We start from the raw sequence: 24234 nt of genomic DNA, 5'->3' as shown, positions 1-24234 counted from the left end.
TAGCTTCCGAGGGACCTTCCTGCATCTCTTAAGAGCCCCCCCCCCCCGCCCCGTGCTCAGCAAACAAGCAGAATCCCTAAACTCCAGGTTGAAGTCGGCTCAGATTTTTTTTGCAGCAAAAGCAACAAAGTACCTAAAGACTAAGAAACTTATTATGGCATAAGTTTTGGTTCAGACGTCGTTACTCTGGAGTATGTTATTCTCATCCTCCTATGTAACGTGAGTATCCTGCTGCGATTTTCTTGGAATGAAGTTTCTGATGTTTAGCCTGACTGTTTCCTACTTCTTAGAAGCCAACTTATGGGCTTATACTAGTCTGATCAAGCTGCCATGGAAGAAGTGCAGAAATGTGCAATGCGTAGGCCTCTGACTAGTGCAGTGTTTGAAATTTGCCAAGCGCATTTCACACCTGACTATTGGCCACTTGTGACCAAGTGTGAGGCTTCGGAGACTCGGCTTCCTCCACACACACACCCTTTGGCCGTAGATAAGCAGGACAAAGTGAAAAGTGTCTTACCGTTTAAAGAGTTTTTGATGATCACAGCAAAAGAGCAAAGCATCCATTCTCGGAATGAAGGTGCTCCCAATTAGGTTTCCACCCACTTCCCCCCTCGTCACCCCGTCACTTCCATGCCTTGTGACCTGATCTTGCAACCATCGTGCTTTTTGTGTAGCCACTTTATCTCCTCTACATGACCTTGGACTGATAGGCTGGACACTTTCCAGCGAGAGAAAGTCTATTAGCTCTCTCTCTTCCAGTTCTTCTTCACCAGTCTTCTTCAGCCACCAGTTCTTCCCAACTTTTTGTCTTCAGAACCATGCCCCTCTGCAAACCACTGTTCCAAATCTGTACTGTCCTTCTGCTCCTGGCAGCTTCAGGATCTTGGCCAGGAGCAGGGGAGGGGGAGGCTCACCACCATTCCTCATCAGAGCAGTACTCCTCAGCTTGGCACCAAGTGAAGATGCCCGGGCGCCAAGATGGAGCCTGATGTCTCCACCATCTAGAGGTGCATGCCTGGGGATCCTTGGATCTTGACCATCTTCACCCATCCTGTAGAACTCTATCAGTACATTTTATCTTCACAATCAGAATGAATTTCAGGAACCCCAAATCGTATTGAAAGATAAGACATTCATGCCGTCTGGCCCCGAAAGGGCAACAACTACCTGTAGACATTCTGTTTTGGTGACTGTAAAGTGGTTCAGGGAGCCATTTTGCGCCCAGCTTATATATTCTGAGTTTCCAACACTGGCCAGTGACTCTGTTCACAAACAGCCATCACTCATACCTTTCCCTGAGGCAGTGGAAGTGGGGCTTTGCCTAAGGAGAAGCGGTATAGGTGACATCTAATTTCAGAAAGAAATCGTCTGTTATGCCTGAGCAGGGTTCTCCTCATCTTCCGACTGTCTTAGGTGCCCGTAGTCGTGCCAGGGTGGGGCTCCTTCTGGGTGGATGTTCAAACACAGCTGTTGCTATTAGGATGTGTCGAGGTGTGTCATAGTTTGGAGGGGGGGTGGCACTCGCTTTCACAACAGGGAAGAACTCGGTGACTCCTTCTGTGTGCTTCCTTGGCCTGAGGTGACACACCTGAAGAGGGATTCCGGATGTGGTTAGGGACTGGAGCTTTACTGCTCCGCTCTGCCAGAAGGAGGTGGCTGCCTCTGCCTCCTGGATTTCTGCACTGTTTGGTCTGCAAAGAGAAGAGGAAGAGAGTCTGCTTCTTGCACCAGCAGCTGTTGAAATGGGTCTGTTTCTCTGTGTGTGAATGTGCGTGCGTCAGGGGAAGTAGACTCTGCTTTGGATTTGACAATCTTCGTAACGTAAACGGGAAGTCTGGAGTTTGCACCTCCAAAGGCTGACAAACCAGTGTACGTAAAGTATGTATTTGCTGGGCTGTCACAGCTCTTTCTGGAGTCCATGACATTCACCTCATGCCAAAGCTGTGAGTCTCTCAAAGACTGAGGGACATTGCAAGACAAGAGGACATTGCTTGTGGTGAAACCAGGGATGTTTTTGGGGGAGCAGATCTTCCGAATGCACCAGCCCCTTACCTGTGGAAATCCAATATGTGGAATACGCAGACTCCTCACAGCAGCAAGGTTAACGTCCTGGAAACAGCGGTCTTGTTGGGAAGATATAAGGGAGTCCCATATGCTCTGAGAGTCTGTCCCTGTGCCTTGGGAAAGGTTGAATCAACCAAACACATTCTCCTGACCCTGTCCATTTTATGTAGCCCTTAGACAAAAACTGATAGCTCCACTCTTAGGCCACCTTAGCCTGGTAGATGGAGAATGTCAGGTTTCGTTTTTGGTGAATAATTTTACTGGTACCACAACCTTTGAGGTGGCCAAATTTCTTTTTTTGGCCCTTAACAGCGTAAGGTCAAAATCGATAGTATCGATATGGGTTTTATGTATAATTTACTTTTAGTGTATGTTTTAGTGTAAACCCGTCTGAGTTGTCTCAGGTTTTAAAATTTGTATGGATGATTGTGTTCTGACTGACGGTCGAATAAATTGTTATTGATTGATTGTATTTGCTGGGGGCAACCAAGGGCACAATGCAGCAGTGTGCAAGCTTTAGACTTGCACAGTATGCTTCTTGAGCGTAAAGTTGTTGGGTTTTTTAAAAATAGTTTTCTTAAGACTTGGCGTTTGGGGGGGACGGGACCCAAAGCACATGTTTCTAAATTAGGACATGGTTTTAAAGTTCTTGACTACACAGATAAGTCCTGTTGGATTCAGTGAGGCTTTGTTGTTGTTCAGTTGTTTCAGTCGTGTCCGACTCTTCGTGACCCCATGGACCAGAGCACGCCAGGCACCCCTATCCTCCACTGCCTCCCGCAGTTTGGCCAAACTCATGCCAGTCGCTTCGAGAACACTCGTCCAACCATCTCATCCTCTGTCGTCCCCTTCTCCTTGTGCCCTCCATCTTTCCCAACATCAGGGTCTTATCCAGGGAGTCTTCTCTTCTCATGAGGTGGCCAAAGTACTGGAGCCCTCAACTTCAGAATCTGTCCTTCCAGTGAGCACTCAGGGCTGATTTCTTTAAGGATGGATAAGTTTGATCTTTTTGCAGTCCGTGGGACTCTCAAGAGTCTCCTCCAGCACCTGAGGCTTACTCCCAGGTAAATGGGGTTAAGTTTGGAGCCCTCTTTACAGGTGTGAACAGAATTGCAGCCTTAAATAGGTTGGGTGTGTTTATTTGTGCTAAGATGGGGTGGAGAATGTCACCCGCCCCACACAGGGCCTCCCTCAGCACCCTTCCCAGGCCACAACCCTCACTGCCCCTCCTTGAGTGTTTCTGCCTGCCTGGAATATGCCCTTAAACTTGGATAATGGCTCTTGCTTGCCCAGATGAAGGATGGAGGCTGGTGTCTGTAGAAACGAGGCCAGGCCACCGTGCAAATGTCACTATTTGCATGCATTACTCTGCCCACTTTCACATCTGGCCCTGCAGAGAGAGCTTATATTAGAAAAAGGTGGAGATCAGTGCTTTTTTCTGGGGGTTCTCAAGCATATGCAGTACTGGCACCTTCTCTCCGCCCCCGCCCCCCCAATGTTAAAAGTGTGACACTTACTGTAACAACTTCATGCTGAGTACTGGCACCTGTTTCCCTAAAATAACAGAAAGCACTGGTGAAGATTAATTCTAGAGAGCATGCTAGGCACAAAACTAGAAACCAAATAGGGTGGCACTATTTAGTGCTTTGGGACACGGGTGGCGCTGTGGGTTAAACCACAGAGCCTAGGGCTTGCCGATCAGAAGGTTGGCGGTTCGAATCCCCCTAACAGGGTGAGCTCCCGTTGTTCGGTCCCAGCGTCCTGCCCACCACTTAGCAGTTCGAAAGCACGTCAAAGTGCAAGTAGATAAATAGGTACCGCTCTGGCGGGAAGGTAAATGGCATTTCCGTGCGCTGCTCTGGTTCTCCAGAAGCGGTTTAGTCCTGCTGGCCACATGACCCAGAAGCTGTCTGCGGACAAACGCTGGCTCCCTCGGCCTATAGAGCGAGATGAGCGCCGCAAACCCCAGAGTCGGACACGACTGGACCTAACGGTCAGGGGTACCTTTAAACCTTTATCTTTATTTAGTGCTTTGAGGCAGAGGTGGCTGCCTCGGGCCCAACCTGTGGGGGCTCAGCGCCATGCCACACCTTTGACCTCACACACCTGTGACGTCGTATATTTTGGTTCTCCTGTCGTTCGGAAGGTACGGGTAGGTTCCATTTTAAACACCAACCGAACTGAAATTTATCCCCGTTCCCAGTAGAACACTGCTTGACAGCGTAAGCAAGCCTGCAAATATCAGAACCAGCCACAGATGTGATCTAAAGACTCACCACAGATTGCCCCCAGCTCTTTTCTCTCTGACTGATGGCCCTGGTTTTTGTCACTGGCTGCCTATGACCTCTCAGCATGTTCAGTTCTTCGGAGTTATAACGCAACCTGACACATCCCTCTAAGATTATAGCCACAGGGACAATGGGAGGCACAGGGTGTGGGCATGTTCCTTTGCAAGAATCAATGGCAGATTGCCCAGAGCTAGTTATGCAGGCGTTTGCTCTTTTGTTGCCACCATGGCATGATGCGCTCTCTATCTCCTACCACAATCCCCATGTCTACTGCCAATGACTATGGATTGAACCATGTGGAAGCACTATGCATGGGATATGCTGCCGCAGGGCAGGGAGACAAGTGATGCTGTTTGGGGACACTTCCTTTTAATCAAAAGCTTCAGACTCTGGTCTGTGAGTTCTGCCGGCTTTAAAATTTGAGAGGTGGGGGGTTCAGGCAAGGCCACCTTCATGGGCCTTGTCCTCAAGAGGGCATGCATACCATGCATAGCCCAAGATTTATGTTGGGGGGGGGCAGGACACCCACCTGCCATCACCCTCTGTCCTGTTCTCTAGCAGATTCGATGAAATGTCTCAACAACAGTTTGTTTTAAAATGGGTGGGTGTAAGAACAGTGGTTACCTTGGAAGTCGAAACGGAACCTGTTCTGAAGTCCGTTCGACTTCCAAAATGTTCAGAAACGAGCCAATCGGAAGCTGCGGAAGCCGCATCGGATGTTCAGGTTCCAAGAATGTTCCCACAACGCGGAACACGCACTTCTGGGTTTTGCCAAAAAGGTTCAGTCACACAGACTTCGTCAACCAAGGGTACGGTATAATAATAATAATAATAATAATAATAATAATAATAATATAATAATAATAATAAAATATGTGGTTGTTGTTGTTGTTGTTGTTGTTGTTAACTTTCTTTGACCCCAAGTGCTCAGGAAAAATCTGTCAAACTCTTCAGTCAATTGAAAACTAGTAAGTTTTTAAAAAAGAAAACACCAGAGAGTACCTTTTATGAGGTTAACAAGTATATTTTGCAAAATTACAAAGACACACACCTTTTTAAATCCTACTTTAAAAAAATCTAAACTAAAACAAGTTTTCTTGGATTGGCTGAAAAAACTTTCACCACATTATCCAAGGACCTTAGCGGGCATTTCATTTTGAGATATTCTGATTATTTATAGTTTGAGTTAAGTATTTTTTTTCTTATTCACTTGATGGGGTTGGGCAGCTGCCCCCTGCACCATCACCACCCCAGCTATGCCCATGATGCATAGTGTAGGGTTGCCATTTTCAGAAAATGAAATTCTGGACACAAAAGTAGTTGAGTTTTTTGGGCAAAAGCTGGATGGGGTGGGGTTTGAGCTGTTTTTTTAAGAAAATCAGCAAAAGAAAAAAACAACCCACTTACCATATGCCTGGGTTTTCCCAGGCAGTTTTAAAAGCAGGTTCCCGAAAATTCCGCCCGGACACATTTTTGACGGCCGAATACCAATAATGTCCAGAAAAATTCTGGACGTATGGCAGCGCCAGAATCCGAGACTCCCGTCTCTGCATTATCCTGACCTTCTTGGGTACCTCATGTACAGTGCCACTCTTGAGCCGTGAGCAGTTTGGTCAAACTCGAGGGCCAAACAAAAGCCTGGACTCTCTGGAGCTGGCTTCCTCTGTGAGCTCTGGAAGAGCGGTGGGAATTTGATCCTTGGAGTTTGAACTGCCTTCCTCTCGTCTCACAGATGGCCTCTGCAAATGACACCACCCGGCAGGCACCCAAAGATGCCGCCGACCAGAATTGTTGACTACATGTTCAAGCTGCTGATCATCGGCAACAGCAGCGTAGGCAAGACGTCGTTCCTCTTCCGATATGCCGACGACTCCTTCACCTCGGCCTTTGTCAGTACTGTGGGCATCGACTTCAAGGTCAAGACTGTCTACAGGAACGACAAGAGAGTCAAGCTGCAGATCTGGGTAAGAAACCATTCTTGGCGAGGCATGCGCAGAAGCTTGGGCAGTTATATGTACCCTATGAAGTAATATATCAAATTAAATTTCTGTTCCAATCCCAGGCAATCCGAGTCCTGCAGGTGTCCCTTCTTTTTCTAGGCTGGAGGAGCGAGAAGGAACAAAGTGGGGAGCAGCCGATGGAACTAAGGTCAGCCACATTTCTGCCTTCAGAGATCCTGGAGCATTGCCACCCCCACTCGTGTACAGGTGAAACTTGAAAAATTAGAATATCATGGAAAGGTCATTTCTTTCAGTAATTCAACTTAAAAGGTAAAACTAATATGTGAGATAGACTCATGACGTGCAAGCGAGATATGTCAAGCCTTTATTTGTTATAATTGCGATGATTATGGCGTACAGCTGATGAGAACCCAAATTAACAATTTCAACTTTGGGGTTTTCATCAGCTGTACGCCATAATCATCACATTTATAACAAGCAAAGGCTTGATATATCTCGCTTTGCATGTCATGAGTCTATCTCATATATTAAACTCCAGTAGCTAATGAAAACAATTGCTTACATAATGGACTTTTCCATGATATTCTAATTTTTCGAGTTTCACCTGTATATTTTGGCAGTCATAAGGATTAGAAACTTGTACTTACAAAAATGAAAAGTGAGGTTCTCATCTGAATTCTGTGCTCCAGCAGAATCTTGGCATCTCTATCCACTCGGAAACTGACCATGGTGTGCAATACACGGCATGGGTGTCCCGAATAGGATGCGAGCAGATATTTTGGAAGCGCAAACTATACCTTCTTCTATTTTGATTTTTAATGTCTTGATTCAGCCAGGTTTGGAGCCCGCTGCTTCCTTTGAACCCTTGAATCCAAGCACTGAGGTGGCTAGGTTTGTTGTCCGCTCCTTGGGAGAGGTTTTTGCTTCGCTATGCCAGCAGCTCTGGCTCTGGCTATTCCTGGGCTCAGAGTGCAGATTGTTAGCTCAATGTTTCCTTGCTTCATCCTCAAGTTTCTCTCCAGCCAGAGTGCTGGAAACAAGTGCACATGGGAAAGGCACTGGCTTGTGTGGCAGCACTGCTGCTTCACTCATCTGGGTGTGTCACTGAAAGGTGACATGTATGATGGGCTAGCACAGTACAACTCTTGAAGGTGTCTGATGATGTAGGACTTCAGGCTGTTTGGGCTCTCATGTGCCACTGAGCTATAGAGAAAAGCCAGAGTTCATCAGCGTCCCAGGCTGTCAGGGAACTGCCCTGGGCTCAGCGCAGGGGTGGTGGAAGGGCTCTCGGGATGCTACAGAGATCTCCGGCCTCACCTGACCAGCAGCACCTCCTTATCCAGCGGAGGAAGCAGCGATGTCTCTAGTGGCGAGGGGCATGCAGCTCAGAGGCTTGAGAGCAGAGGCTCTGGGGATGTTGGAGAGAGCCTGCACACACACACACCGTTGCCCCAAGTGCGCAGAGGGGTGAAACGCAAGGAGGGGAGGCGGCAATTTCGAATACCGAAACTCTTATGTTGGGGTCCCAGCCGGAAGGGGCCACTCCCGGATTCTGCTAGCGACTGATACAGTCATGTTTCTTAGCTCTCAGCACTGTAAATAGCTTTGCACAATAAAGCTGTTTAAAGACAGTTAGCACTCATGCCTGCTTACTCGTGAGCAACCCTAAGCCGACCTGACACAGGCCATATCAGCACTCTAGATTTAAACCTGGTCTCACAATAACAAAATATATAGAGTTTTCACTATATAGTTGCCAGGGAGGAGAATGGAATCGCACTGTGCCTGTAGAGAATGGCGGTCAATTGAACTTTCCATTTTTACCCAAGGTTCAGACTATGTGCCACACTAGTTTTGTGTGCCTCCATAAAAAAGGGTAAAAGGTGAAGGACCCCTGGACGGTTAAGTCCAGTCAAAGGCGACTATGGGGTTGTGGCGCTCATCTCGTTTTCAGGCCAAGGGAGCCAGCGTTTGCCCACAGACAGCTTTCCGGGTCATGTGCCCAGCATGACTAAACAGCTTCTGGCACAACTGAACACTGTGACGGAAACCAGAGCGCACGGAAATGCCGTTTACATTTCCGCCACAGCGGTACCTATTTATCTACTTGCACTGGTATGCTTTCAAACTGCAAGGTTGGCAGGAGCTGGGACAGAGCAGCAGGAACTCACTCCATTGCGGGGATTGGAACTGCCAACCTTCTGATCCGCAAGCCCAAGAGGCTCAGTGGGTTAGACCACAGCGCTACCTGGATCCCTTTTGACAGCTTCTGGGAGCCACAGGTGAGAGCTTTGTGCAGGCTGGGGACCAAAGGTGGACAAACTACCCTAGAAAGAGCACGGCATGTCCCCGCCAGAGGTACAACCCCTCCCCTAACACCCCCCACACCTTGCCTGAGCCCACTGCAAAGTGGTGCCAAAAAAACATACTGTTCTGGTGTGCTGTTCTTGGAGCTCAGGCTTTCTTGGTGCATTGTTCCAGAGTGTTGGCTGACATGGGAAAACAAGCCACTTGGCAGCTGTGTGATAATCCTGTGCAAATACTAGATACAATGGGTCTTTTTCTGGCGGCGGCAGCTGCTGACATTGGTCGCCAAACGGGTCAGGGCTTGGTGGAGGGGGCTGCGTGGAGAGTCTTCCTCCCTAATGGGCCTCTGATGGTCTCCAAGGTAGTGGCATCCAGCTGTGTAGGGACCAGCCGTTCACACAGGATTGACAAAGTAAGGCATCATATGAGGAAAGGAAAGCTCATTCAGGAAGCTGTCCTTTCATTGGCACAGAATGACTAATGCCAGCTTTACTCCTGAAATACGGTGCAAACACTGACTCCAGAAAGGTGTTGGTGCTGACCTTTAAAGCCCGAAATGGCCTTGGCCCAGTATACCTGAAGGAGCATCTCCCCACCCCCATCATTCAGCCCAGACACTGAGGTCCAGCTCAGAGGGCCTTCTGGCGGTTCCCTCACTGCGAGAAGTGAGGTTACGGGGAACCAGGCAGAGGGCCTTCTCGGTTGTGGCACCCGCCCAGTGGAACGCCCTCAAATAATGGCACCTGCCTGCTGTCTAGGTGATATCAGCATGTCATTTCTACCTTAGACTGGAAAGAAGGAGCCCACTTTAGAGAGGGACCTCAGGTGGATCCAGCTCATGGGATGTGCAGTCCCTGGTTGTTAGAAACTCCAGTTGTGCTTTAAAAGCATTCTCCGCAATGTCTCTTCAAATAAGTGAAAGCACTTCTCTGTGGGAAAAGAGTGAGTCTGTGTGGATGAACTTTCTCAGTCCTCCTCGCTGCTTTTGCCCCAGGAGGGTGGACTTCACAGAGATTGTTCTGGGATTGGGGAGATGGCTGGTTGTTGGGAATGATGGAGGGATGTGGGTGGCGCTGTGATCTAAACCACTGAGCCTTTTGGGCTTGCCAGTTAGAAGGTCGGCGGTTTGAATCCCCGCAATGGAGTGAGCTCTCATTGCTCTGTCCCAGCTCCTGCCAACCTAGCAATTCAAAAACACACCAGTGCAAACAGATAAATAGGTACCGCTGCAAAGGGAAGGTAAATGATGTTTCTGTGCGCTCTGGCTTCTGTCACGGTGTTCTGTTGCAACAGAAGCAGTTTAGTCATGCTAACCACATGACCCGGAAAGCTGTTTGTGGGCAAACGCTGGCTCCCTTGGCCTGAAAGCAAGATGAACGCCGCAACCCCATAGTCCTCATTGACTGGACTTAACCGTCCAGGGGTCCTTTACCGTTTTTTTACCTTGGTAGGATGACTCTTTCACCATCTGGTGCTTCTTGGGAACGAGGAATAAAGATTGTGGTGGAACATAGTGTCCCCTTTTCCTGTATGTGTTTGTGTGTATGTGTGTTTGTGTGTACAGTATAACAAGATAAGAATGTTGTTCAGTCATTCAGTTGTGTCCGACTCTTCGTGACCCCATGAACCAGAGCACGCCAGGCATGCCTATCCTTCACTGCCTCTCGCAGTTTGGCCAAACTCATGTTAGTAGCTTCGAGAATACTGTCCAACCATCTCATCCTTTGTCGTCCCCTTCTCCTTGTGCCCTCCATCTTTCCCAACATCAGGGTCTTTTCCAGGGAGGTCTTCTCTTCTCATGAGGTGGCCAAGTACTGGAGCCTCAACTTCAGGATCTGTCCTTCTAGTGAGCGCTCAGGGCTGATTTCTTTAAGGATGGATAGGTTTGATCTTCTTGCAGTCCATGGGACTCTCAAGAGTCTTCTCCAGCACCATAATTCAAAAGCATCAATTCTTCGGCCATCAGCCTTCTTTATGGTCCAGCTCTCAATTCTGTACATTACTACTGGGAAAACCAGATAAGAATACACATATGAAAAAAGAAAACATATAACCACGAAGGGCCCCAAAGGATTCCCGACAAAACCACAGAACAGAATGGATTTTAGAGGTTCAGTCAGCAGTGCAGAGAAATCTCCCATCCAGAGAATCTTTTGGATCAGGACTTGGCTGTTTGGCGCCCAGCTGTCCTTCCAGCTAAGTCTGCCTGCCCTCCCCAGAGCATCTCCTTGACTCTTGGTCCTTGGGTGGTGCGTCCGTAAGTGACTTGCCTCTATCCGGCCACCCTCGCTTTCCTTTTAAATGCTCCATTAAGCTTTGCACCTCTTTAAATTTTAATGGCAGCCAAATGGCAGTCCTTACGCACATCACAGCCATCATGGAAACTCTCCCCTGAGCCTGCTGTCAGCATGAAAGGAAACCTATGTCATAGCCCTGAAAAGTAAGCTCTGGTTTCCACAGTAACAGCAAGTCTCCGGGCTGCAGGGGAGCAGGTGTCCAGGAAGGACCGGGGACGCCTCTTGTCTCCAAGGCTAAGCAGCTGGGGATGAGCTGTCATTCCACAGCCTTTCTGCATCTGTACTTTACATGTGACCTTAGCTCTTGCTCCATATCTCACTTGGTCATCATTGTGTATTCCTTTAGTGCTCTGTTATATGTATTTATGAGTCATGTTTTCCACCCAGAGAGGGCTCGCAGTGATGCACAAATAAACATGGTGGCCTTAAAATTAAAATATAGATTCCCTCCCAAATGAGAAGCCTGGCTTCTCGAGGAGTTACGAAAAGCTGAGTGTATAAAGCTGGGTGCGTATGGCATCATCTTTCAGCCACAAACTAGTCTGGAAGGTGTATGGCTGGTCAGGCAGTAACTGATCCTGGTTGGGTGGGTAGAAGGGAAGGGTGCTATGTTTGGGGAAAGCCTGAGAAATTTCCTTGCCACTTTGAGAAACAGGTTGCCAGACAAGATGGAAGCTGCCTAGAGTGGCTGGGGAAACCCAGTCAGATGGGTGGGGTACAAAATTATTATTATTATTATTATTATTATTATTATTATTATTATTATTATTATTTATTGAGTTTTGATCCGATTCAGTAGAGCTCTTAGGATTCCTTACAGTGGGTGAAGTGAGATGGATCCTTCCTTGGGATTTTGGCTGAAAGGGCTGTATTATTACTGGCTAACCTTCTCTTTCTCTTTTTTAAATCAAAAAAAAAAAAAAATTCCTTCCAGTAGCACCTTAGAGACCAACTAAGTTTGTTCTTGGTATGAGCTTTCATGTGCATGCACACTTCTTCAGATACCAATTTTTATTAATATTTTTTTTGTTAATTTTTCTGTTTTACAATTTAGAATACTCATTTAAACATCCTTAAAATATCAGTGACTTCCCTTCTTCTCTTTCCATGGTTCGTTTTGCATATCATAAATCCCTGCGTATTTTACATGAACTAAACCATTCACTATTCCATTATTATATCCATCAAAACGTATTTATCTCAATGCTGCCAATGTTTTCAAGTGTACACGATCTTCCCCCCATACATTCAATAAACGTTTCCCAATCTTCTCTAAATGTATGTTCTTCTTGTTCTCTTATTCTATACGTTAAGTCTGCAAGCTGCACATACTCTGTCAACTTAAGTCACCACTTTTCTTTGCTTGGGAACTCGCTCGTTTTCCTTTTTTGAGCTAACGAAACATGGGCTGCAGTAGTGTCATACATAAATAACCTTCTTCTCTTTCTCTAAGGACACAGCCGGCCAAGAACGATATCGGACGATAACAACAGCCTATTACAGGGGAGCCATGGGCTTCTTACTCATGTACGATATTTCCAACCAGGAGTCTTTCAGTGCTGTACAAGACTGGTAAGGAATGCTGCACAGAATCCTAAGATGAGATTGGGATCCGTGTCTTCTTATTTCCCAGGGTGTGGATTTCCAACCTTACCTGTGTGCCTTTAAAGCAGAAAAGGGGGTGTGCTCAGGTAGAGGTGTAGCAAGGTGTGCCTGGGTTCCTTTCTCTCAAGACGGCCAGTGGACTCTCTGCTTTTATATCGAGAGGACTTTATTCAAATGTTACGCAACCCGCTTGGTCTTCTGCTTGTCTACACCCGGTTCCCAGGAAATGTATGGAGCAGGCCTTTATGGAAGTGCTCAGTGCCAAAGCCCCTTCTCCAGTGGGCCATAGGCACCATAGCTCAGTGGTGGGACACACCCTTTGCACCCAAAGGTCTCCAGTCCAGGATATTGGATAACAGAGCTGGGGAAGACCTTTCCCTGTTTGAGGGTCCAAAGCAGGGGTCCCCAGACTTACCCAGCTTCGGGCTGGTTCCTCCAGCGCCGATCGCACGGTGGGCCTGAGGGCAGGGGAGCGTGCGCCCATGTGTGCACGCATACACACTATTTCCGGCGCAGCTGCCCATCTCCGGGTTGGCAGAGCGCCAGAAATAGCTAAGGCCGCGGGGGTCACCAGGGGCCGGATAAATGAGCCCCTTGGGCCGCATCCAGCCCACGGGCCTTAGTCTGGGGAAGCCTGGTCCAAAGAGACCCTGACTTCCTGAGTAGACACCACTGAATTAGGTGGACCAAGGGTGCGACTTGGTTATAAGGCAGCTTCTTATGTAGGAAATATATGCTATACAAATGTCCCCTTGCTGCTGGATAAGGTTCTGGCATGTATGACAAAGTCCTTGAAACCTGTAAAGACCTGGCATGCCTTGAAGTCCTATTGTGCCTATGGAGCAAAGCATTGGGTTACCCTGTTCCAGGGTTCCAACCCCCAGGTTCCTCGAACTTATTCTCTTTTTGTGGATGGCCTTTTAAGGGAAATGAGTTGCAGGCAGCTCTTTTTAGAGCCTGCTGGGGCAGGTCTGCATGAGGATTTCGCCGTGGCTCGAACTGCGTGAAATCCTCACGGCACCAGAGTAATCCCCTCTGCTGATCCTGGCTAGTCCTCCTAGCAGACTAAGAGACTTGTTGGGTTGGACTGCGGGTTAAAAGTTGCAGCATCCCACAATCAGTCACTGCTACTCTCACTTCTGGCTTGAAAACTGAAGCCCCCAAAGCTCTTGCACAGACACACCCAGGAGGAGTTGCAAGCCTGTTCAGGTTTTGTTGCATTGACAGAGATCTTTCGGGCATCAGCTGCTTAGCTGCAAGTCCATCTTGGTTTCACTTCTGAGGCCTGTCTTAGAGTCATAGAATCATAGTTGGAAGAGACCACAAGGGCCATCCAGTCCAACCCCCTGCCAAGCAGGAAACACCATCAAAGCATTCCTGCCTGACAGATGGCTGTCAAGCCTCCGCTTAAAGACCTCCAAAGAAGGAGACTCCACCACACTCCTTGAGAAACATCTAGAGTTTATCCACCTGAATAATTATTGTATCCCTCAAAGGATTCAAGAGTGGTTCTGTACATATGATGCCCAGAACCGATGAAGAGGACTCTTGGCTCTTGGCTGTGTTTGTTGCACCAGACCAGGATAGCTAAACACCTCTGTTAAATTTCCAAACAGAGAAACCACATGCACTCTTCCTTGTTTATCCCTATTCGTTCTTAAACAAATAGCGTGTGGCAAATGATGTGTCTTTCTACATTCCACAACCTGAAGAGTCCATTTAGCCTTGTTTGGTTGGCGCATTTGACAATGCAATATGCTACCTGGAACACAGGAAGCTTCTTGTAGGTGAAACCAGATAGCCTTCGCCCTTGGGTCAGTGGCCACAGCAAGAAGCCAGCCATGCTTCTTCCATGATCCCTGTGCTCAGGGATTGTGTGACTTGGCAAGAGCAGTGTGGGCGGCTGGAAGCAGGGATCAGGAAAGCTGAGAACATTCTGTGTACACGCTGATGGCTCATTCTGATCTTGTCCATACTCATACAACCCTCAGTTCTGTGGTTTCTATAGGCCAAGGATGTGGAATCTGTGTTGGCTGGGTCTGATGGGAGCAGGAAACAAACAATATCTGGAGGACTGCAGATTCCCCCATCCCTGCTGTAGGCACTGAAACTGGAATCCCATTCTTTTTAGCCCAAATCACTATTGCTTTGCACAAGATTGATGTAGTGAAGGGCAGCGGTGCTGTTATGTGATCTTAGAGTTGGGTGGTTTCATTTAATTTATTTCACAAAATTTAGAGTGGCTGGGGAAACCCAGACAGATGGGCGGGGTATAAATAAATTATTATTATTATTATTATTATTATTATTATTATTATTATTATTATTATTATTTATTTATTTATTTAGACACCGCTTGACCGTAAAGAAACAGACCCAAAGCGTTTGACAAAAAAAAGAATCACAAGATCAAAAAGTACCTTTCTCCCAAATGCCTTCTCTGTCCCTCTCGTAGGGCAACTCAGATCAAGACTTACTCGTGGGACAATGCGCAAGTGATTCTAGTCGGGAACAAGTGCGACCTGGAGGATGACCGAGTCATACCCACTGAGGACGGCAAGAGGCTGGCGGATGAGCTAGGTGTGTCCTGACCTCTCTCCTATCTACACAGCTCCAGATTAGATCGGACCCCTGCCTCAACGCCCCACCTCTCAAAGCATTTCGTCACGCAGCACATAGCGAACCATGAAACACTCTCGCACAGGAGGCAGGGATGGCCAGCAACCTGGAACGGCTTAAAGAGATGGTTAGGCAAATTCATGGAAGCTAAGACCAGAGGCAGAGCTAGCTGCTCCAGCACCCGGAGTGCTGTGCACCAGGGGTGGAGCTAGCCGCCCACGGGAGTGGGGCGAGCATCCTAGGGGGGTGGGGCAGCGATGTCCCCCCCCAGGGATGACATGCGGGGCGCACTGCCCCCACCGCACCCCCCCTTCCTCTGCCAGAGGCTAAAGCTACCAGCTCTACTTCTGAAAACCAGTTGTTTGAAACTGCAGGAAGGAAGAGTGCTGTTGCTTGTAGGTCCTGCCTTCGGCTTTCCTGCAGACATTTGGTTGGCCACTGTGAGAACAGGATGCCGGATTAGATGCGCCATTGGCCTGATCCCGCAGGGCTCTACCTCTCTATGCTCCTCTGGCCCCCTCTTCTTCTTTCTTACAAAATGCTTTTTTTTTGCCCCTGCAGGTTTTGAATTCTTTGAGGCCAGTGCGAAGGACAACATCAACGTCAAGCAAGTCTTTGAGCGCTTGGTGGACATAATCTGCGAGAAGATGAACGAGAGCCTGGACGCCAGCCCTGGCATGGCCAGCAACAATCACAAGAACACTGCCCTGAATGAGACCCCACCTGCACAGTCCAGCAGTTGCTCTTGCTAGAAAGGACTCTGCCCACCCCTTGGGACCCTGTAGCAATTCATAGAGAGGAAGGCTCAGCACAGCAGCTGTGCACCTCTTCACCTGACCTCTGGTTGGCTGATCTGCCCTGTTTGCCTCTGGCTGTACCTGTTTTGCCTCTGACAGCATGTGCCAGCTGCCCAGTCCCCTTCTGCCCACCCACACCCACCCCATAGCATGATTGGCATTTTCTAGCAGAGGAGCATGATTGCCTGTTCTCTCTGCCCTTCTCTCTCTCTCCGAGACACACACACACACACACACACACACACACACACTCCCTCCCTCCCTCCCTCCAATATACAACCTATCTTTGCATCCTGGGTGATGCTGACCCACCTCCAGGTGAGTGGAGAACTTCCCCCCAACTTCTTTTCAAGTCTCCAGCCAAACTCCAACCGTTTACATACATTACCGGCCAATCCTGCCTGTATCGCTGAAGAAATTGGGAGGCCAGTTCTCTTTTTGCCAACTTCAGCCTTTTGCCAACTTCTCCGCTGTTTAAAAAAAAATAAACCCAGTTTGATGACAGGTATCCTCGTTCCCTGAGCTTTTAAGGGAGGGAGAAATACAACTTGGAGGGCTGTCCAAGTGGGATGATGGAGGGGCCTGCTCCTTTTATTTTATTTTGGTTTTCCCAGAATTTCAACACATTCATGCATATTCTACATATTTTCCTTCATCTGTTATCTTTAGACTTCCCACCCCACCCTTCCCGTTTTCCCTCTTTATGCTGCATATACTCAGACAAGGAATTACCACCGATTATTGTTCTGTTCATTAACCTAGTTGGAGGGGCCTGTTCCTTTCAGGATGGTTCATAGTGGAATGGATGCTGTTTGGATAAAAGACAAACAAACCTCTTTTTATCCCCACCTGTGGGTACACACAAGGAATAAGACATGTCATTGAAATTCTACTAAATATTGATCCAGAGTAGATTCCAATGTATAGTTAGAAAAGTAAAAACTTAAACACAATGCATGATTCCCCCCCCCCAAAAAAAATAGACCAGGGGCAATTGTATTTTATCCAGCAGAGCTTTACTGCAACTGAAGGCAAATGAGCATAATGGTCACAAATCCAATACATCTAGGATTGGCACTGTCCATAAGAAAACCAGCTGCAGCAGACTTAACTTAAGCTTACAATAACTTGTAATAAGACCTTAGAGACCAACCGAGTTTGTTCTTGGTATGAGCTTTCGTGTGCATGCACACTTCTTCAGATATCTGAAGAAGTGTGCATGCACACGAAAGCTCATACCAAGAACAAACTCAGTTGGTCTCTAAGGTGCTACTGGAAAGAATTTTCTATTTTGTTTCGACTATGGCAGACCAACACGGCTACCCACCTGTAACTCATAATAAGACTAAACATTAACACTATCTATGTGCAGAACACCACAACAGAAGGAAAAGAGTTAGAAAGAGAAAGTGAAACCCAGGCTCCTTGACAGAAAGAGATAAGAGAACCAGTTTAAGCCAGCTGTACTCAGCTTCTCTGAAGGAATAACCCAAACACCATTAACCTTCTGCTTGTTTCTTTCACACAGAAGCTTCCAGAAGAGTTTAAGTAGAATAGGAAAGATCTCTACACACCAGATCAAGGAACTTCCTGCACTAACAAATGCAAACTGACAAATTATTGGCTGGGTGGGTGGGAGGGAGGCAGTTTGACCTTGTGCTCCTTGTTCCCCTGCATCCTTCCAAATTGAATGGATGCAGGAGACATCTCCAAGCCATGCTGTTGTCCCAAGGCTGGTTTGCTGTAGAGCCATTCCTTTTCCTTTTCCAAGGAACATAGAGCAGACCTAAATGACTCGCTCTGACTTGTATGTCAGCATGAATGCCCCTTGGCTGAGTCCTCTTCATGTCCAAACCACCCTGCATTGGAGCTCACACTCCCTCAGGTCTGACTGGCTAAGATCCCTGGGGCTCCAGAATCCCCTGGGGATATTTCGGTGGGTGAATTTCTATGGAAGACAGGGAAAGACATGGCGCATGGCTTGCCAGTTTACCTGGCAGACGCCTTAACTTTGCCAACTCCAGTTTCAGGCTTGCTTGAGAACTGGCTTGTGCTCACTGCAGTGAAGAGCCAGCATTTTCCCCAGAGGTGGTGTTTATACATGGAATCTCCTGGAAGAAGAAGCTGTTAGATCTTTTCAGCCTTCACGGGAATCTGCTGATGTTGCCTTCGCACATGTTTAGGTGGTGAAGCTACCATTTCTGGTGTTGCCACATTATCCACCTGACCCACGAGGTTCCAGGTATCATAATTATGGCTTTGGGATCCCAACCTAGGTAAAGGTAAAGGGACCCCTGACCATTAGGTCCAGTCGCGGACAACTCTGGGGTTGCGGCGCTCATCTCGCTTTATTGGCCGAGGGAGCCAGCGTACAGCTTCCGGGTCATGTGGCCAACATGACTAAGCCACTTCTGGCGAACCAGAGCAGTGCACAGAAACGCCGTTTACCTTCCCGCTGGAGTGGTACCTATTTATCTACTTGCACTTTGACGTGCTTTCAAACTGCTAGGTTGGCAGGAGCAGGGACTGAGCAACGGGAGCTCACCCCGTGGCGGGGATTCGAACCACCGACCTTCTGATCGGCAAGCCCTAGGCTCTGTGATTTAGACCACAGCGCCACCCACATCCCACAGCACCTATGGGAGTGCAATGATGCTTCAGAGATAATACATGAACTGGGCTACCAGTGACCAGTCCTTTACCATGATTTTTAAAAATTATTATTATTATTATTATTATTATTAGTTTAATGAGTTTATATGCCGCCCTATACCCAGAGATCACAGGAAAGATCACAACATATATAATCAGAATAAAAACAACAACCCAATAAGACACCCCCCCAAAAAAGAGCCACATTTTTAAAAGGGTCAACCAAAGGCCTGGTTAAAAAGGAACATTTTTGCGTAGCGCCTAAAGGTGTATAATGAAAGCGCCAGGCGAACTTCCCTGGGGAGAGCATTCCACAGACAGGGAGCCACTGCAGAGAAGGCCCCATTCTCGTGTTGCCACCCTCCGGACCTCTCGAGGAGGAGGCACACGAAGGAGGGCCTCAGAAGATGATCTCGCAGTATGGGTAGGTTCATATGGAAATAGGTGGTCCTTGAGGTATTGGGGTCCTGAGCCATTTAAGGCTTTATAGGCCGCAAATGGTTTACCCTCTTTCGACCTGAGGGCTGCATTGACAGCCACCCACTGAGGGCCACACAAACCAGCAGTGGGTGTGGGTGTGCCTGACAACACTTGCCACCCATGTGAGCTCGCCAAATAAACAGTCTCACATACGTTCCCACAAAAACGTGGAGGCATAAGCACACATATGCAGTGCTAACCCTCCCCACTCAGTTGCTCAGGTAGGGAGGGCTAGAAATGCTTTTAACATGCATAGAAGGATCTGCACAAAAATTTTAAACAGGTTCCACCCACTGCCACAACAGCACTGGGGTGGGGGTCAGGGAAAGTGGCACCCATTTAAAGAGCAGGCAGGGGGCATGTCCTATCTCAGTGCTGAGTTCCTAAAGGAATTGGGAGATGCGGAACCCCTGTCTGCTCCTTAAGGATCACTCTCTAGAGAGCAGAAATAATACTTGGATTGCCCAATCAGATCTAGAGATAAAGCTGCAACAGCTACTTGTGGCAACTACATGTGATAATAAAAAATAATAATAAATTATTTATACCCCGCCCATCTGGCTGGGTTTCCACAGTCACTCTGGGCGGCTCCCAACAGAATATTAAAGACACGATAAAAAACCAAACATTAAAAACTTCCCTGAACAGGTCTGCCTTCAGGTGTCTTCTAAAAGTCAGATAGTTGTTTATTTGCTTGACATCTGACGGGAGGGCGTTCCGCAGGGTGGGTGCCACTACCGAGAAGGCCCTGTGCCTGGTTCCCTATAACTTCACTTCTCACAGCAAGGCCCTTGGAGCTGGACCTCGGTGTCCGGGCTGAGCAATGGAGGTGGAGATGCTCCTTCAGGTATACTGGGCTGAGGCCGTTTAAGGGTTTAAAGGTTAGCACCAACACTGAACTGATGATTTGACATAGGTGCTTTAATGTCAATGTATCAGGGCCCATGATCCTCCAGACAAAGGATCTCAGGTACAGCCCTGGCCAGTGGCGGAGGAAGCCATTCGCACCGCCCGGGGTGGCAGCGCAGAGGCACCCCCCGCCCAGTCGCCGTGGGAGAAGTGGCACTAACTTGGATGCACTGCACATGCCCGGAACTTCTGGGCATGTTTAGTGGATCCCGCCCGGCGCTGCTGCTCCCGCGGCGACCGGGGGAGCTGCCAGGCGAGCGGCTGCTCGTGGGGCTGCCCAGGCCGGCTGTGGAGCAGCACGGATGGGGTGCTGGGTGGCAGGTAGTGGCGGGAGGGGCCGGGGAGTGTCACCCCCTCCCCTGGAACCCGGGGCACTCTGCCCTCTACACCCCTCCCTTGCTATGCCACTGGCCCTGGCATCATCCTTCATGATCAAGTGAAAGTCAGAAAGACTCAGCCAAACCACTTACTTTCAACCCTCTGCCCTGCGCGCACACACTCCTTAGATCTCTGATTATCATTATTATTATGCATTTATTTATATCCTGCCTTTCCCCCCGGCAGGGGCTCAATGCAGCTTAAAAACAGGATGGCACCAGCCCTTTCATTGAAAGTAGTCAGTTCCCCAAAGCCTGTTGGAACAAGAAGGTCTTCCTTCATCTGTTGGTGGAAGGACAACTTCTTTAGGGAGGGAGTACCAGAATCTAGGAGCAGCCGCCACCAAAAAGGCTCTCTTCCACATCCCCACCAAGGGTGGTGGGACCGAGAGAAGGGCATCTTTCCGATAGTCTAGCTAGCCCTAAGCTGTATCGGGCAGCAAGGAATTCTGTGGACTACTGGGGGACAGAAACCTCACCCACTGCATGAGGGCTGGTGCCTATTGGGAATGGTGGTGTGGGAGACAGGGAGAAGGAGAGTAGGAAGCGTCAGAGCCAAATAATGTTAGTTGCTTCTGCATCCTTCTTCCTGCTGACTTCTACAAGGACAACTGTTATGTGTTGAAGTTCTCACCCTAGGCCACTAGGGGTGTTGTGTATATAGTTTCACTCTGCCCACCGTGACTGCAGTTCTCACTCAGGTCCACATGCAAATGAAGGATTGAGAGTGCCGCTCACGGATTGGGTAGCTAGAGAGAGTTGTTACTGTTGCATGTTACTGAGTACTATATAAGCAGGCTGGCTCAGCCCTTCAGTTCAGTTCTGTTCCAGCCTGAGAATAAAGAGAGCTGCTTGGAGAATCACTGTGTCATCTGCTATGTCCACCCACTAATTAATAACAACACTGAAGACAAAAGAGAAGGAAGCTAATGGGCTGCACCACCCCATGGTAAGGAAGAGGGCAAGCAGGTGGGGACTGGAGGAGAGGCAGTGCCCCATTGGCTCTGTTGGACCAGCCTGAGCTGCTAAAAGACCTTGTGTGAGGATGGTCACACAAAAGGTGGGCTTCCTAGATCTACTGGGGATGGAGAAGGTAACCGAGGAAGCCACATTTCTAAAGCAGGACAGATCAAATGCTACTAAAAAATGGTTTCAAATACAATTTCTGTAGGTTTATCATCACAGTCCCCTTCCTGGGCAAAGCAGTCAGACCCAGGAGGGAGCCAAAGAGGAAACAGACATGTGGCAAGTGTTGCTGGGCAGCTTCAGCCCTGCAATATTCCACTGCCAGTTGTCAATCTCCCCGTAAGGAACCCTGTCAAGAAGACGGGCATTTAGGATTCCTCATTTTCTTCCTTGGTGTTCTTCAGAAGTTTAAAAGATCTAACCCTGCAAGTTTGTTATCAATGAAGCTGGTTTGGTATACTGTAGGTTTATGAGTTAATGTAGCAGATAGCCAAACCCTACATGACTGAGGACCCTGTTTTTCAACTGTGTGCACAATTCCTTCATCCCCTCTGATCCGATAAGCTGTATATGTCCCTCCTGCTTTCACCTCCCTCCAGAAAACAAAGGAAGACTGTCTGGGCTCACAGCAGTGACTGGAGTTTCAAATTAGTTTATTACGTGTATGAAACTGCTAGAAACTTCTCATCAGCTCAAATACAGGATTTCTACTAAGTAACCCAACAAGTTTTAAGTCTATCTCCCCCCCCCATACCTCACCCCATCCCCCCAGAGAGAAAGAGAGAAGATAAAAGACATATTCACTATTCTTAAGCACAGTAAATTGATTGTCAAGCAGCCAGGATCAACAGGAAGGAATCATGTAAGGTGTTGGTGCACAATGTTACCGGTGATGGCCCACAGGTAATAGAAAGGGCAAGCAAGTGCTCATTTTGGGAATTTTGTTAAGCTAGCCACTGTTAAACTGTGCCTACAGGTTCCAGATTTTGTGTGCTGAAGAGCTCTTGTGGTTTTTGAAAAAGGCTTTGTCGGCCCTCTGCTGTCACAGACACACTAAGGGCAGAGGCGTCCTAGCCATAGAGGCTACTGGTGCAAGGTGCCAGGGCACCATGGCCTGGAGGGTGCCTCCGCCATGCCGTGCTGCGCCCAGGGCCTCCTCCCTGCCGGAGGAGCTGCCCTCCAGCCCTGCCAACAGTGCCGCCCTCGCCCACCTCTTCTAGGGCTGCGGGCACTGTCGTGGGGAAGCCGGCAGCGAGCCTCCCCTTGGCACAGCAGCCAGGGCTCCCTGGACGACCGCATCACACAGCCCGAGAAGAAGCAGGTGAAAGCGGGGTTGCCAGCAGCCACACTGCACTGCCGCTTCGCCTTTGGCTGAGCCAGTGGAGGCGGAGGGCGAGTTCGAGTTCGTCACCCCACCCGCCGTGCCCTCCGGCTGCCCACTGTGCCTGGCCCTGCCCGGCGGATCGCAAGAGGCGCCGGAGGGATCTTCGCGCCACGGCGCCATGTGTATTTAAGTCGGCCCTGACTAAGGGTGCCTACAGACATTTTAAAAAGAGTCACATGGCCTTTTCCCCAACGAGGCAAGCACTCCAGAATGCAAAAGACTGACAAACAATCATTTCATCAGTTGGGCATTATCCACACCAACCTTTTGTCCGGCCCTTTTCAGGTAAAGGTCTGCACTTTAAAGCTCCGTGCCCAAGTGCTGGTTTTGTTTGTTTTTGGTTTTTGCCCTATAGCTTTGCCTGTGAAAACCCGCTCTTCAAAGCTCAATTGGAGAAAATGGCAATCTGCAGAAAACCCAACTACTATTTGTTATGCTTCAGCTTTAAAGAGGAGGTTTTCATGGGGTAAGCTATTGGAGGACACTTGGACACAGAGCCTGGAAAGAGCAAGGCAAAAGGTAAGTGTAGACAAGCCCTCTCCTCACATCAAGCAACCTGTCCTGAAGAATGCTGAAGAAGCTCTCTTGATGTTATGTATTGAAGTTCTCACCCTAGGCCACTAGGGGTGTGTGTATATAGTTCATTTTGCTGCAGTTCTCACTCAGGTCTGCACATGCAAATGAGGGATTGAAAGTGACATTCAGGGATTGGGTAACTACAGAAAGTTGTTACTGTTGCTTGTAGCTGAGTTCTATATAAGCAGGCTGGCTGAGCCTGAGAATAAACAGAGCTGCTTGGAGAATCACTGTGTCATCTGCTATGTCCACCCACTATTTAATACTTGAGACATTCTAATACATGGGGAAGAGGCTACAAGTGTTATGCCCCCTACCTGCAAATTAATTTTGTGTGGAATGAACACCTAGATCGTTACATCCCAAAGCGGGGTCCACAGTGAGTAAGTATATGCCTTCACCTTCAGATGAAGCTGATCTAATGAGCACCATTTGACATTATTTACTGAATAAATGAATGAATGGAAGAAATGGAGGCAGTGAGAGGTTTTACTTTCTTGGGCTCCATGATCACTGCACATGGCGACAGCAGTCACAAAATTAAAAGATGCCTGCTTCTTAGGAGGAAAGCAATGACAAACCTAGACAGCATCTTAAAAAGCAGATACAGGTGGGTAGCCGTGTTGGTCTGCCATAGTCAAAACAAAATCGAAAATTCTTTCTAGTATCTGAAGAAGTGTGCATGCACACGAAAGCTCATACCAGGAACAAACTCAGTTGGTCTCTAAGGTGCTACTAGAAAGAATTTTCGATTTTGTTTTAAAAAGCAGAGACATTACCTTGTCGACAAAGGTCCGTATAGTTAAAGCTGTGGTTTTCCCAGTAGTAATGTATGGAAGTGAGAGCTGAACCATAAAGAAGACTGATCACCGAAGAATTGATGCTTTTGAATTATGATGCTGGAGGAGACTCTTGAGAGTCCCATGGACTGCAAAAAGATCAAACTTATCCA

At 48.2% G+C, this 24234-nt stretch overlaps 1 protein-coding gene across 1 annotated transcript; it reads left to right on the top strand.

The window, feature by feature from the left end:
* Window positions 1-6084: 6084 nt before the first annotated feature.
* On the top strand, window positions 6085-15931 carry RAB3D (RAB3D, member RAS oncogene family). Its single transcript, XM_033173524.1, is given in 5 exon segments — window positions 6085-6141; window positions 6143-6316; window positions 12371-12489; window positions 14978-15102; window positions 15703-15931. Coding segments are annotated over 5 exon segments (666 nt in total). The 3' UTR covers window positions 15894-15931.
* Window positions 15932-24234: the final 8303 nt, after the last annotated feature.

This window comes from Lacerta agilis, chromosome 16 (assembly GCF_009819535.1).
Source record: "Lacerta agilis isolate rLacAgi1 chromosome 16, rLacAgi1.pri, whole genome shotgun sequence".
NCBI lineage: Eukaryota > Metazoa > Chordata > Lepidosauria > Squamata > Lacertidae > Lacerta > Lacerta agilis.
This window is presented reverse-complemented; position numbering and strand designations above follow the sequence as displayed.